The sequence below is a fragment of the Cheilinus undulatus genome, linkage group 7 (assembly GCF_018320785.1).
Source record: "Cheilinus undulatus linkage group 7, ASM1832078v1, whole genome shotgun sequence".
Lineage (NCBI taxonomy): Eukaryota > Metazoa > Chordata > Actinopteri > Labriformes > Labridae > Cheilinus > Cheilinus undulatus.
Window position 1 is genome coordinate 6561099 of NC_054871.1, and position 16785 is coordinate 6577883.

The 16785-nt window shown below is 39.6% G+C and overlaps 1 protein-coding gene across 1 annotated transcript in view; it reads right to left on the bottom strand.

The window, feature by feature from the left end:
- gmds (GDP-mannose 4,6-dehydratase) overlaps positions 1-16785 on the bottom strand; it is a 263448-nt gene that overhangs the window by 227121 nt on the left and 19542 nt on the right. Inside the window, exons 3-4 of the mRNA XM_041791584.1 lie at positions 14249-14336; positions 13824-13933 (exon numbers count right to left, since the gene is read on the bottom strand). Of these exons, the coding sequence (XP_041647518.1) occupies positions 13824-13933; positions 14249-14336 (198 nt within the window). The remainder of the gene's footprint in view (positions 1-13823; positions 13934-14248; positions 14337-16785) is intronic.

Sequence of the window (16785 nt, forward strand, 5' to 3'; positions counted from 1 at the left end):
AACAGATGCGGTTCTTTAAAGTTTATTGTCATTCAGTATCACTGACCATTAAAATAACTGAGATTGTATCATTTTAAAACACATGGTATCAAAAATGTGTTGAAGTATCAAAAATATGTACAGTTATAGTTGCAATAAAGTCATCAGTTAAATGAAGGGCTGAATGATTTGAGAAAATAATCTGGTTGCAAGTTTTCCCCCCAATATTTCGATTGTGATATGATATTCATCTTATGTATTTTACAACAAACACAAGCATAAAAAATGTTCTATATTATGACCAACACAATACTAGATTAAATTAGGGCTGAAAATTTTTGAAAAAGTATCTAATCATGATGATTTTGACTCTTATTGCAAATTGGGTATGAATGATTGTATTGAAGGGAATGATGATTTTTATTTCACCCTCATATTTAATCAGAGAAATGTACAAAAATGAATAATGTAGGATTTTCGTAGACTATTCTGAAAATGATTGCATACTATGTAATGCATAACTTCTCTGCTGAAAAAAAGTGTTAACCGGTATTTTGACTCAAATTTCAGGTTTAAGAAATATTACAACTACTCGATTTGAAACTGCAGCAGGTCATATTGTGATTTCATCTAATTTTCCATTAATTGCTCTGCCCTCGTTAAATCATTTCATATTTGTTAGAAAAAAGGATGAAAGAAAGTTTTATATATTTTACAAACAGAATAAAAATGGCTACAAAGTCCAGTGATTATTTTATTTATGGCATCTTGTGTTTGCTTCAAATAGCAAAGTCCTCTCTGGGCAAATGAAGCAACCTCAAATTCCCTTGTAGCTTTTAATATCAAATATGACAACGAAAAGTCACAATAATTGAATTAAAATATGTATTTTTGTCTGAATATTTCATAAAATAAACACATTTCTTCTTAATAATGTTGCAGTTAATTTTTCGGTTTGACCAATCAAACCTGAGCATGTTAGCTCTATAAATATCTTATAACCAACTGATCTCAGCTTTACTTAAATAGAACTTTAAATACAAGCATTCAGTCCAGAGTGACTCAGAAAGAACAGACAATGATAGATGGAATCTAAAGTAGTGGTTCTAAACTGGTCCAGCCTCAGGACCCTCCTCCTCCTCCTGAATGAGCAATCATAACACAAATTTTCTGAACATTTTCATTAATCAAATATAACAATGAATACTGAAAATTTGTATCCTATTTTAAACAAAATGTGACTGTGACATTATCTTTCATTTCTCTCCCATGATGAGGTGTAAAATGGTTTCTTCTTGAGATTTTAGGGAACTAAAACACCGAAATAAGAAACCAGTTTTGTTTTCCCCAGAAAAGGAGTTAAACAGGTTTTGATTTTAAGAAAATGACCAAAATGTACTTATTATCATAGAAAACAGGGTAAAATCAAATGTATCATGAACTTTTTATCACAGTTTTTCCAGGAATACCATCACGACCCACCAATCTTAAGGACTAAACCAATAAAAGAAGTGAAGTCCTTGGGGCAACTATTTGGACTTTTGGAATAATTTCAGTCACCAAAAATGTAAACAAACTGCCATACAATGTTAAAACTGCATGAAGACATTATTTTAACTATTTTAACATTTTTACTCCATGTAGGGGTTTGCCTCCAGTTTTTAATGCATTATTTTCTCTTACACATCTATAATGTGTACAATGTAGTTTATACCAAATTGGTATTATTGATCATTAAAACAGAGATCCTGTCTCTTTAAAACATGTGATTGTGTTTTTGAATACTGAGGTACCAAAAACTTTGACAATAACAGCTGCACTTCTTTCCATCTACAATAAATATTTTTATATTTTACTGCAATACAAGGAGAAATAAAGAATAAAAATGATTAGGGCTGTTAAGATTAATTGCATTAACCCTTAGAGCTCACAGCTGTTTTTTTCACCATCGTGTCTCGTCTGGACTTTTTGTCTTAAAAAGCTTTTAAAACATCTACCCTGCGGTGCACAGTCAAGCTCTAAACACCTTTTTTTCAGGACAACCTGGGCTTTAAGAATATATCTACTACAGTAATGTCACTTGAATTTTGAAAAAGTTATAGGACTCTAAGACAAAATAAAAAAACAAATCAGAATTAGAAACTCAAAGATTTTCATTGATAGCACACAGTAAACAATTGTGACTAAGCATTTTCTTTGCACAGACTTGTTCTCCGACCTCTTGGGGGCAAAACTGTAAAAAAATATTTTTTCTGTGACTAACAGTTTTCAAAATATGTACATATATACAAAGAAAAAGTCCATGCGCCTTTTTGCAGTTAGATTTGTTTGTGCCATTCCTTTAAGAAGTAGAGAAGCAACTGGTCGACTACACATCCTACAATGCATTGCATCTAAATGTTGCCCTCAACAAATATGGCGCTACCCACTGAAGAAAGCCAAAGTAAATGACCAAAAATGGATTAAAAATGGACAAACAGATGCTTATTATCAGAACTAATGCCGTGGATTTAATCTTTAAAGATCCCGAAAAGTCACTGAAGTTCCGGGCTCACTATGCTGCAAAATTACCTGCAACACTAAAGATGCTTTAAATCTGAGTTCAGACAGAATAGTATTAAACATGTAGATCATGTCATCTTAATGAAAGACTAAGTGTGTTTACACATCATCATAACACAAATAAATGTTCATCACATGTCTCCAGAAGCAGGAAAGAAGGTTCAAACATTGAAATTGAAACGAATCCCCATCAGGGCTGATGTGATTCCTGTCTGGGACTCTCTCTGGAGTCTGGTCTGAACTATCAGGGGAGTCATCCACAGCGGCTCACTGCTGCCATCTATAAATCACTGCTTGAACTGCATGTGCACCGTTTATTTTGGCTTCTGTGTGACACCAGAACAAGACAGTTGATGTGGAACATTTAGGGTTTGATTTAAGGTACAGCTTAGATACAAATCATATTTAGCTTTGTGATACTATTTATTGACTCAGTGTATTTACTTAACAAACCTCAGAAAGCCCCCCCTCAAGGCCCCTCTCTTTCACCAAACTCCATGTTTCCATGTGTTACAACCTCGCTGGAAAACAGAAAAAGGACTGACTCATGAGCCGAGTAACTAATCTGACCCACAAAGCACGACCACAAAACCTTCCCTGACTGTGTTGGAGGAAAGTGCAGACTTGTTTCTCTTGGCACGGATGAGTCTATTCTTAAGCTAAAGTTCACTTTGGACCCAGGCTGCAGGCGGGCTGCAGGCTCCAACCTTTCCAAATGGGGATCTGCAGGCTCAGGGAGCTATTCTCACCAGGCCACCAACAGTCCTGTTTCTACTCATTCAACAGACGGTACGCATGATAAAATGTGGGCTCAGAGATTACACCGTATCTCCATTTAGGCCAAAACCACCAGGATTCTGATTCTAAGGGGGAATTTTAAAACAATGGCACCTTAAATACACACAAACCGCACACATGCAGCTAATGAGTGCAGAGGCACACAACACATGCTGGAGTTAAGAATGTGCTCATTTACGGAGATACTCACACAGCGTGCCACTGAGCGCTGATTGAATGGGAATAATGTAAACACCAATCAGAGGGTGAGTAAACCCCACCAATGGCCTGTTACTAAGAGAACACCGCTCATCATTCACCAAAGGGGGTTTACAAAAGGTTTCATGCCGTCCTGTCAAAGCAGGGTTCTTCCAAAATGTTTTTATGAAACCAGGAAAATTCGTTTTTAGATCAACAAACTTCTGGGATAATCTGAGAGGAAAAGGAAGGTCTGGAAGTTTTAAAATCATCATCAATGTTTGATGGAAACCATCAGAAAACTCTGCTATTCTAATGATGTTATGAAAAACAGTCTTCTTCCAGCTGGAGTTTCAGCATGCAAGTTTAAAACATTACAATTGTTAAACCGTAAGATAAAAAATTCTCTAAAATGTCATCACTTTGGCTGATTTTAAGAATGCAAACCGGAAAATTTTTGGCAAATTTCCAGAGGATTTAGTGATGCATGATTAGTAATGATATATGATTCTGATCATATGAGTCAATGTTGTGAATTGCAATTGCAATTAGGATATAAGGCATAAATGATATCATGAGTCTACTTGCTTGGTTATGCAGGGAAGTTTTTACTCATTGCTTTCAGAGTAACACTCTTTTCTACAAGGTGCTACAGTGGCACTCCTTTAAACTTTAAGTCTTTTCTGCAGGCATTTTGCAAATTTCATACAAAATTAATTGCAGCCTTTAATGCAATTATTTAATTGTGCAGCTTTACATTGCAATCGCGCTTTTGATTAGATAAATCGTGCACCACTAGGACCACTGCCCTTGGAATCTTTCCTAGTAGGTTGTTCCCATTCTCATCTCAGTAGGAGAGACCCTCCTTGTTGTATGGCAGGCAGTCATGTGACAAACAGCAAAGCATGGAAATGGTGAGAAAAGACACACAGTACATACCTGTGTCTACAAATGTAACTTAAGAATTGCACACAAATGTAGAAATGCAAAGCTAACACCATTCATCAACAACATCTAGGTCATTTTCACACCTGATAGTCCAGGGGACTTGCTTTGGTTTGGTTCAGAGCAACATTGTTGCACTTTCCTGTGGTTTGCTTCACATTCACACATTGGTTAAATGAACCAAACTGTCTGGATAACTTCAAGTGGTTATGCATTTAGAGCACCGTTGTCCTAAACAAAGAGCAGTGAAGAAGAAAAGGAGACGTAGAAGAAGAATAAAACGGAAATCTATCACCTTCTGCAAGTCTTTTTTTTCTACATAAACAATGAAACAGCACTGAATTTACACAGTCTTTGAATTTCTGCTTTTGTCCTGGGGCGTTATGAACAGCCAGTAAGGCACAAGCTGTCCAGCATGTCGATTTTAACGTGAGACAAATGAATCAGTACTGAAGGAGAGCCAAAATCAGAGCAAGAGACTACAACTTGCTGCTGTGCTTACACAGACGCCGAGCGAGACACCAACATGTATTTGAGCATATTATGATATAAATATATCTATAAATCATTGCTTTATGTATGTCACTTCCTGCCTTTGATTCATAAGTTGCTTTGCTGTCCCACCTCAAACACACTGCACCAGGGTTTGTTTGGAAGCCAACCAAGACCCCAGTTTTTAAGTGGACCAAAATTCACTTGTTTGGTCAGCGTCAGAACTTTCACAACACTCCACATGAACGGGACTATCCGAGAAAACAGAGCAGAGTTTGTTTAAAGCCAAACAGCTCTGTTGTGAGTGCGCCCTTAGGAGAACTGCTTAAACTCATCTGAGATGCTATGACCTAAAATTGTAGAGTCTGCTGTGGCATTACATTCAAATTGTTTTTGGAAATAGTGTCCATTGAGTCTTCTGGGCTCAAGCGCAAAAGGACCATCTTGATAGATATAAATGCAAAGTTCAGAACCAAGCATCTGTGATGGGGGTGCATTAGTGCCTATGAAAAGGGTTACTTGCACATCCATGAAGGCACTATTCAAACTGAGAGGGACATACAGGTTTTGGAGCAACTTATGCATCTTGATGACTTCTTTTTCAGGGGAATCTCTGCTTATTTTACATCACAATGCAAAGACACATTAGAGTTAATATCAGAATCAGAATTAGCTTTATTGGCCAAGTTTACTGTGCAACAACCCCAGTTAGCCATGCTCTCAATGTACAGGAATTCAAAATTAAATATGAAATTCAACAGGACTAAAAAAAAAAAAAAAAAAAATTGAAAAAAATTGAAAAAAAATTTTTGAATATGTACACGCTCATGATGGGTATTTTTACAGATGTATACAAGTCTGTGTGCATTAATGGTATAGTTGCAAGGTGTGCAAAGGGTACAAGGATGTTGAGTAGACATGATCAAAAAGTATTAAATGTGTAACATATTTAATTGCATTCTGCACAGGTTACAACAGCATAGCTTCACAGTAAAAGAGTGTGGATACTAGACTGCTTGCAGTCAAACCTGTCTTACATACTTTTATGGCCAAAATGTAAAGACAAACTGTGAAACATTCACCACAGGACAAAACCTATGTGTAAAAAAAAGCCTAACACAGCAGGCATGCAGGACCATTTAATCACATTTGTCAGGTTTTTATGATTGTGATCAGCCAGAATTAATTAATCAATACTAAATAATCAATTAATTGGCAAGTCCCGTTAGCACTAAGCTCAAAAGTTTGACTTTTGTTTGTTGGCTTACATCAGGAGTTTAACAACTTATGTTTAGTTTACATGTGGTCGACAGCAAGAAAAGCCTTTCTTTCACTTAATTTCACCAAAATAAACTGATTTTCAACGTTTCAAAATGTTTACAGCATAAAATCTTCCTTTCGTTATCCAGTGAAGATCATATTCATCAAAAATACCAACTTTATATACGTCGTAAATTCATTTTATTTTCAGCCTCATGAAAGCACATTTGGGACACAATCCAAAAGATTTGAGATAAAGTTTTATGAGGCTCTCATGGATCATTTCAACCCATAAAGCAGCATTTAAGTCTTCTGCATAAATCACCAAATTTGGAGAAGGCTTGGTTTTTCCTGGAAAGCAGACTTATGCTGTTTTTGGAGCAGAATTGGCAAATGCTGCGTATGAAAAAGTATCCTTAACAGTTAGAGGGCAAATAAGGCAGGAAACTGTGGCTCCAAACACACTACAATATCCTCTCTCCACACAGCACAAACAGCAGAATCATGTTACCAACATGATTGGATTGCATAACATGGAGTGAGTATTGTGTGTATGCAAGTAAAGTGCTGGCAGGCTGCACAATAGCCACTTTAGGTCTATAAATGCATCAACACAGAGAGCAAACAGTGCAGAGCTTTGTGGGGAAACAGGCGTGTTAAATCCTGTGCGTCTGCCGTTGGAGCCCGGATGAGGGACAGACCAAAGAGTAGAGAGAGAGAGGAGAGGAGATAAAAGAATGATGATTAGTGTTTCTGAGGAGGAAGTCACATACAGATAATGAAGGATTTACATGATGGGAGTCCATCTTCTCAACGCAATCTGCGCTTTAGTCCTGAAAAGCTGTCAAAAACAATCAAGTGGAAAAGTGTTGCCTCATCTGTCCTAACTCTTTCCACCTCTTTAGCCCCGCCTCCCTGTCATGTCATCTTCCTGTCATGACTTAGGTGTGTTAATAATTCAGCCGGTGACAGCTGCAGGTGAGAGAACTCGCACGAGAGGAAGAAGATGGACGTTGAGGGGTTTTGTTCACGTTTTTCCTGTGCAGCGCTTCAGTGGGAAAACACAAAGATGCTGGTGTTGAACCCTCAGATGCAGAAGAGATTACTGTGAGCGGACCGTAAGGACTTCCCCGTTCTGGACGGTTATTCATGCATATTTTACGACTGTGGTTTCCAAAATATGTGCTAAATATTGTGAGAGGATTGAATAATTCAGGAAGCCTTGTTTAAGGTATGGGCTTTATTTGAAGCTGGAAAGTTAACCTGTCTAATAGTTGTACAAAAACACTAAAGCACATGGAGTTAATTTTTGACACTGGTTAATGGAACACAAAGCAAAATGCATTACATTTTCCAATAAGAGGATTATTTTTGGTCTCATTTGGACACTGAAAGCAAATTAGAATACCAGCTGACCTGAAATCATTACTAAAACAGGAATTTATGAAACTAATTTGGATGATTCACTGAACAATCTGTGGCTGACACGCTGCAAATTTCTACCAAACATGTTATCTTAAAATGTTTCTACCAATGCCGCTGTGCATGATACAAGCAACAAAAAGAGTGAAACAAGAATGGCTGTCAAGATTTTAGGCATCACTGTAGTTTTAAATCACTGTTTTACTTATATCTTTCATTGAAAAACACCAAAGTTTAGATAAAATATGATTTTAGGTCACATTTTTTAACAAAAACAGCCCAAAGCAGACAAAAGACAGCAGTTACTGGCCGTTTAAATGAAAAAGTCAACAAAGTCAGATGTTTGCAAGACTGGTAAGATACAGGTCTGTCTCTTAAAAACTGATGAAAAAGTAGAAGAGGTGGCACTATCTAAATCTGACAAAAACACTAGCATGGTTAATTGTGCATTTAGACAATGTGCAGGAGAGTTCCTGTACTTTTTGGTCCTAAAAACTGACATTTCTTGACACTGTGTACCTCAGACATTTGTTTTTGTTGCCATGATGATTAAAAAGGTGTCAATATACTTATTAATTCATATATGCCAGCTTGTCTCCTTAGTGGCAATGTCACTGTCAGTGCATATTTAGGAATCACTGGTAAGACCAATGGTCCAATAATTAGGTGCTCAGGAGAGCAGGGATGGGAAGGTCAGCGGCAGCAGCTGCACCTCTACAGGCATGTGCCACGCTTTCTCTGGCATGATCCAGCTCACCACATATTGGGTGCCTGGAACCTATTGGGACCAGGTTTCCAGGACAGCCATGTGCATCATGGAGGGGCTAGCTGGGAGGATACCTGGAGAGACAGGACATAGGCCTGGCACAGACCCAGATATTGGTAATCAGGTGGCCAGAATAGTAAAGGATTTGCACAGCCAAGAGCCAAACTGGCATAAGTTCCCATATCCTGACCTGACCTGAATATCATTTGGTTTCTAACTTTGAATATACACACATTTAAAAATTGGGTATTTTGACAACCAAAGCTACAATAACTATGTTATTCTAGTTCAAGAACCGTTGTGTTTCAGTTTTATATATTAGTGAATTCTGTATTTTCAGTTACAAAGTGCAGTATACTCTATGTGAAGGCCTATCTAGGGCCAAAAGAATAGATTGTAGAAAATACTGGATCTTGGCTCCGAACATCTTCCAAGCAGATTGGAAAGGTAAAGATCACTTTTACCACACCACAAGATAGTATTTAGAACATCCAGTCAGTCAGCCTGATAATCTTGTAGTGTGCACCCTGCTTTAGTTGAAGTGAATTTGAAAAATAGTTAACTTGGTCCCTACTACCTGATTTTGATCAGGCCTGTGCTAAAAAAAAAACACATGGCAATATATCTTCACCTGCACAGCATTTTTAAATACACATCCACTAAGGTGCAGTTAACAAAAAAGCCAACAGATGGCAGTAGATACTAAACTGCATAATGCTTCAGATCAAAACAAAGCAATCCACTGTGGTAATGGATGAGAAAGTCTACCTGTTGGCAGCATAACTGAACGCAAAGATGCTGTATTATTTCTGGTTTCTCTGAGTATCAGAATGCTGAGATTTGGGCATAAGTCATGCAGTATGCAAGCTGTGCAAAAACAAGGTAAAATACAGCAGCAACACCAATCTTCATTAACACATGACAAAGCACCAGGCAAGTTAACAGCACTACACTAGGCCAGCACTGAATGATGCCTTAATACCAAACCTGCAGTGTGTTTCTATGCAAGCAAAAAGACATCAACCAGCTAACTGGATCAAATTAAAGATCTTAGATCAATTAAGAAATGCTCAACTCTGATCTGATACATGCGATTGGGATTGGGACATCCCTGGTACTTTTTTCTTCTTTCATCAAAGTCTTTTAATTTCACTTCAAGTGGATCTATACATCCTTAACTTGTGCAAAAATAAGTGCGATAATCTAAGGTAGTTGGCATTATTTCTGCAAAAAACAGTTTCTCATAGGAAATGATTAATCTAATTGATCTTCTGCATATTATCAGTTCACTATTTAAAACTTGAATATTGAAACCTGTTAATCTTTAGAGTTTTCTTAGTGAAGCCTTGATCCCTTTTAGGGTTATGCTAATTATCTTAAGCGTACCACAAAAGCTTACCAGATTGGGTTAAGCAGTAAAAAAGGGATTAAAAAGAGGAAATTGCTGTTTTTATCAGGTTCTTTTGGCTGTCTATCCTGTGAACTGTGATTAAATATTTGGAAAATTGCTGCAGGGAAAAAACGCCTGAGCACTAACTGATCAAATCTTCCTCTGTTATGGTTAAATGAAACAGACATAATATCCCTTCTGTTTTGTTTTATGCGCTGCTCTTTTGATAATGCAGCTGGCTGCCTTTCAGGCCTTTCCAGTGTCCGGCGTCTTCTATTCCCTGTCCACCTCCGCCCCTGCAGCATCAGAAAATAACCTTCACTCTGTTCTGAATGCAGCGGAAATCAGCACCCACACACAGACACCCATCTCTCACTGATCCTCCGACTCAATCTCCCCGGGTGAGTCTGATGAACGAGCTGGCCTCAGAAGGGATTCCCTGTAAAGCGGAGAGGAATGATGGGAAGGAAGAGCGAGATGCTGAGGAGCCGGTGTGACTGATCTTTTCCTCTGAGGCAGGACAGACTGGAAACGTCTCCGTGACGCTGCTGCTGCCAGTAATCCGGCGAGTTCAGCTGTTCAGAACGGGCAGCATGTGGTGAGGGGCGACCAGAGCGAGGTTTATAGGTGTGGAAACAAATAAACATGAGGTTCTCAGGCAGGTACAGGGACTTTCTGTCAATCTGAGAGGGAGTCTGTGTCTGTGTGGCCTGAGAATGATCATCCATGTGGGAGGTGGGAAAGAGTCATGGCCTTTGACCACAAAAGGATGTGGAGAAAGGATTCATCATTCTCCTTCGATCTCACCAGCTCTCCCACTCTCTCTTTCTTTGTCTGCCTGTCTTCCTTCATTTCCTTTCTTGTCTTTCCTCTTTTCCATTCTTAGACTCACAAATTCTGAGTCAGCGGTGACGTTTTTGTCCGACTAACAGAAAAAACCAACAACATTTAGTTTATTATGCAATAAAACTGTGGAAAAAAACTATTTGTCATACTGGAGACGATGAAACAGCAGGATTTCATTGGTTTTTGCTTTAAAACTGATTTTGTAGATGGACAAATTTTCTATCAGCAGCATCAGACTTCTTTAAGCAAAGGCTTCGATAAACCTGAAGTACACAGAGAATGGTTAAAGTAGCATTGAGTGAGGTGTCATTGAGGTAGCAAGGACTATGTAGAGAGGCTGTAGTCCTTAGAGCAGGCAGCACAGCATGTTACTCCCAAAGCTGGGCCCACATCCATTAATCTATGAATATATACACATCCAGCTTGTAAATTCTACCAGCAGGGGGCTCTCTATGAAAACAATAGCAAAAGATGATGGGTAGGGATGCACTGCTAAGCTCTGACAGCCTCTGCAGCTCACTTCCTGTTTTGACTTGATGACTGTTCAGCAAAAATGGCACTCCTTATGATGTACTTACAAAACAGTGAATCAACATTTTGATTTCATTAATCAATTTCACATCATGAGGGGGGAAACTGTTTGGAGTGCCCTTGCTGGTTTGTGATGCAATCAACTCACAGAGTATTTTTGGGACTCCCAAAAATGGGAGGCCACTTTTAACAGCTTTTCTCCATCCATACCTACTTATTCCAACCATGGCAAGACCAAGGAGAACTACTGTACTTGAGTGCAGCATGGAGGATTTGTACCAGTCAATCAACTGGACTTATGGAATCAGATGTGCTTGGGCATGGCACAGACTGCCTCTCATGAGTGCACCCTCAAAGAGCACACACCAAAAGACCTCTGCACTAAAATCATTCAGCAAAAATGAAGCTAGCTCTAACTTCTAAAAGTCTCTACTTCAAGGTATCTCAAACACCCAAACTATGCATTAACTTGCCTCATATGAGATAAACAGGCATGCCCGGTCTTATAAGAATCAGTCTGGACCACATGCAGACCATATAAATGTGTAAGCACACATTCATCTGTTTGCTTTATATTTAGATGCTAAATTATTTAAACAAAAAAAAAGTAGTAGTCCATCCAGTTGCTTGGATTTTCTTCTGTCAAAAAGTGACTGAAGTAACTGTCCTGATGTCACTGTTCATGTTTTATCACATGGAACTTTTGTTTTCTTTGTTGGGAACAGTAAATATTTTTTAAGACAACAGACATAAATCTCAATGTCAAGGTACAGCCCCTTGAGATGAATCGTCTAATTCATTCCTTTATTTACCAGACAGCTATGCTAATCCTCTGGTCAATAAATGTGGAAGAGACCTGATACTTCCAGGATCCACAGACTGGAATTGAACCAAATGTTAAATTGAGAAAAAAAATCCCCAAAAGGTGGCTCAATGCGATGAAGAAACTTACCATTAAAAAGCAGTATGTCATGTTCACATTACAAATCTTCTTATTAACTATGATCTGACTAAGCCGTTGGCTCCACGTCCCACCCTGAAACCACTGTGGTGACGGAGGATCAGCGCTGTCTGGAGACTGTGTGTCAGATCCCAGTGTGGAGGGGGAGGAGGTGGAGGAGGAGGAGGGGAGGCGGCGCCGAGGGATCTCCTGGGATCACCACAGAACTCCAAGACAAAAGGGACATTGTGGCACAGACTGACCCATCCAAGAAAACATGACTTCCTGTCCCATCAGCTCCAGCATCCTCCACACATGAGCTACTCTCTTCCCACAAAAACCCCTTTCAACATGTTAGGTTTTCATAGCAGCAGCACTCAAATACTCGTAACTGTTCACTTTAAATTAATCCAGACACATAAGACCAGTAAATTCATCATACAAGAAGGTTTTAACATTGAAAGCTAATGCATGCCCAGGGATATGGTTGTCTGACAGCTGTCTATTGATGCAAATATGCATTATTTTGAACTGATTTAGGATAAAATACCTTGTGCTGCAATGCCACACGATGTTCAATGACAGCTGGTTCTGTCCTAAGCTTTCTTGCCCTTCAGGCCTCTGTGCTGGTCACTTGATTGTAAGCTATGGATTGGCTATAATATCTCAACTATGTTCTAGGACTTTGTGAAGTGGGAATCTATGACACGACACCAAAAGACACAACACAGCACAACGATGGTAGCTGAATGTGAGTTCCATGAAAAAGAAGATGCTAAAATGATCATTTCCCACCTCAGACCACAATGGTTCACAGAAGCTCCTGCATATCGTCTCGCTTTTTGCTATTTTTTGTAACATGCAACGTTTCGGTCTAACCAACCTCCATCAGGTATGATGGCAGACTTCAAACAGTTCAAAACAAAGGGGCTGCATTACTCTTCAGTTATCAAATAAGGGAACCACTGGGATAAGTGGATTGGATTTCAATTAATTTTAGACCTAGCTATCTTTGTTAGAAAATACAATTACATTTCTTTTGGTCATGCTTTTTACAAGCAGGTCTCAAGAACAAGTCTGGGTACAATTTGTGCCCCCAGCCGTACGAGATAAGTCAACTATTTTCAATGGATATTAATCTCAAGCAACTTCAATGTTTTTAGGTTAGTTTCTATTATATTAGCCTATGTGATTAGGCCTCATCATTTTGTGGGCTACACCTTGTCTGGGTTTTCACAGAGGGGTGACCCCGTGGCCAAGGTGGACCCCTGTCTCCCCCTAGTGTTGAAGTGGTTAGCGGTACTTACTGACTGACATACATGCAGTTACAAGATGTTTTTCTATGACAGATTACACAACCATCATCCAAAAAGTTCTGCAACGTCCAGCACAGCCTCATACATAGATGTAAGATTAGACCATTCACTGCTTTATTGGGGAAAATCCAGAGCAGGACATGGCAAAAATTGGAAACCACTTTCACTTTGGAAGTGATGCACGATTACTCATCTAGTCTGACCTTCATATTCACCAACATAACAGCATGGATGTTGTTTTAATGCTTATCTACTGCCATCAAGGCTGATAGCAAAAATACACCAATGTGCAATGATTCCAGAGAGTGAACAGTCAGTGTTAAACAGTCTGTTGGGTGTGTTCCACATTCAGGGGGGGATTTCACAAAGTGAGATGTGACTGTAGGATCATCACAGTACCTTGACATGGCTCTGGGCTCCTAGGTTGTAGATCTCTGTTGGCTTCACCTGGTTGATGATCTTCACCAGACACGTGCTGTCGGTCAGATCGCCATAATGCAGCTTCATGTCTGACAGAAGGGGAGGAAATGCAGATCAGAGCAGCAGTGCCCAATTGATAAAAAGTCAACCTAAAGCCAAGCAATTGTGGTGTTCTGTCCTTTTTCTCCAGGTATAAATGTATGTTCTTGAATTATGTGGTTACACTCGGCATGCACTTGCTGTATAAACGTCTTCTTGTTTTTGAAAAAGATCTTGTTGGTCTGACATAACCAACTTGCTTTGGAATGAAAAATGTCTGTTGTCTTTCAGATTAAAATGTATCCAAAAACAAGAACCAATCAGAGGGACAACACTTGGCACAGACGGTGTAGCACGATACTTACTGCCTCCAGTGTGCGTCTCAGGGTTCATGTATAGATGCTCGATGCGACCTGTGTTGAAAGAGCTGGAGCGACGAATAATCCCATGAACCTGGGAGGTAAGAGACAGAAGAGATGGACAGAAAGGAAATAATCCAGTTAGACTTTATACATACAAAGAAAACCCCACTTTCTCCTTCTTGAGATGAATCAAGGACTCTTTTGCACCCCATAAGGTGTGCAACCAGCATCAATTTCCTTCTCAGAGTCAAAGTTGCTGCCCCACTCTAATCACAGCATTTCAATGCAATGATTCATTGGCCTGCTAGGATTTATGGTGTATGTTTCCAAAAGAAAACAGCTTTTCATGGCAAAAGTTGATCAAATACAGTGTGCATCATGTGTTTTTAATACTGCCTGTGATCTGTAATCTTGTTCTCAGGGGTATACATGAGGAAGCTCTGCTTAGAGGAGATAACACAGCCTGAACCAAGGGGAGTCCATTAGTGGGACGACGCTGTGCCCTGACCTCACTTCCTTTATTCACTGTGCGCTTCCTGCCTGCCTGAGCGTTCGTCTTTAATGCCCCCACCACACACATGTAGCAGTCCACTTCCTTTCTGCTGTCATGGATGCTGGTGACAGAGAGGAGTGACGGTGATAACAAATCCATGCATAGGCCCAGTTTGGCCTGGAGCAATGAGAGTGCAGACCAGCAGGAGAATTGAGAGGGGACACAAGTGTAAGGGCAACCTACGCCTCTGTCTGACCATAAGTACCATTAGGATCTGGGTGGTCACCTAACACAGAATCCTCACTACACGCAATGCAAGCGAGTGTCAGCAACAAAATAAGCCTGAGTAAATCTATGCATTTTGGACCCAAAATGTTCAAAAGTACAGGACGCTGTGCATTTGGATGGGTTGTCTGACGCTCACATGCTGTTAGGACACTGTGTTAGGGTTGTTGTCAGAGTACTTGATATAGGCCATTGGTTCCCAACCTGGGGTCTGGGAGCCCCCAGGGGAGGTGCCAAAGATCTTAGGGGGGGCACAAGGCTTTGTCTGCTCTAAAGCTGCCAAAATTAGATCTGCAAATATTGACTAAATCCATGATAAAGCATTTATTAAGTAGTGTATACAAAGGTCTTTTGATAAGAAAATCATGAACAGGCCTTTTTTTGAGTTTTATCAGTGAAACAATTAAAATATATGTTAATTTTTGCTGGCGATGTTTCATTTTTCTTTTCTCTTGGGTTCTGGAGGGGCTCTGCTTTTGTTAGGTACATATTACAATGTTCTCAGGTGAAAATGGGAAATTTGGTTGCATTTTGCATGTCTGTCCTGACAACAACGGCGTTTTGGGTGCTTGATAACTGAACAATTTGAAAAAAGGATCCTGACTGAAATTTTTTCAAACAACCCCCCTCCCTGTGAGTAGGGTTCCACTCTAAGGCAGGAAGGGTCTTTATGCATGGGTGTGTTTTGGTTCGTTGCGACATCACACCACCAGCTACTGGCCTGACATGTATACTAGTGTTTTTGGTGTTTCTTATGGTTTTGTGTGTACAAAGATTGCTTTCAAAACACTGCCCTCTGCACGTGGAACAAAAAACGAAGCAGAACGTTGTGTAAACAGGGCTCTGGTTTCACCTGCGGACATGTCCTCTAGGCATTAATAGGGTTGTTAGGGTCACATGATTTTGGATTACATGATCCTAGGCGGAAGTGTCTTTTGGACTGCTGAAGAATGAAATCTACAACTGCATAATATATATTTGATAAGAAGTGTTTCAGTCTGCCACCTCTGTTTATGGAAGGTTTTTTCCAGCAAATCAAAGATGGCGTCTTTGACACCTCTCTCAAGCCAACAGTCTTCTCTGGCCAGTATGTAAACTTTGCTGTCTTCTGTATCCTTAGATCTACGTGAACAGCTGAGTCCTGACCAGAGGAGTTAGCCCTACAAAAGCTAAGGTATGACGCCCATATCAGAGCAAGTCGGAGCTGCATCTGCACAACCAAATTTTGCAGGTAAACTCCTGCATACCGACCAAATTGCACAAAAAACATGGGGAGAAAATTGGGAATTTATGACCAAAACCTTTCCTTTGCTGTTATAGACAAAAAAGTAACTTTTTTATCCTTATGGGATGTCAAAAGAGTTTGAAAGGACCACCACTGCTCCCCTTTTCTCTTGGGACAGCATTGGGTTAAAATTTTGGCTGACAGAGTTTAGCTTTTAAAGCGATGGTACTTTTCAGTACTACTGCATGGTGTTAAAACATCTGGTACTTAAAGGAATCAAACTTTGACAGTCTTGATGTATATAGTCCATTTTTACGAGTATGAACTGAACTCTTGCGTAGCCTCCGTGAGTCACAAACAGCTCATTACATCCATCCACAGGCTGTTGACTTTCTGTGCTCCTAAAAACACATTGAGTAGCAGGTGAAAGTTTGTGACCTCACTCGTACAGCTGTATAATGACAACCACTTCCCTGTTAATGGTTTGACCCGGGGGTAGAAGGTGAGGGGTTAACCAGCTCAAAGTTACACAAAGGC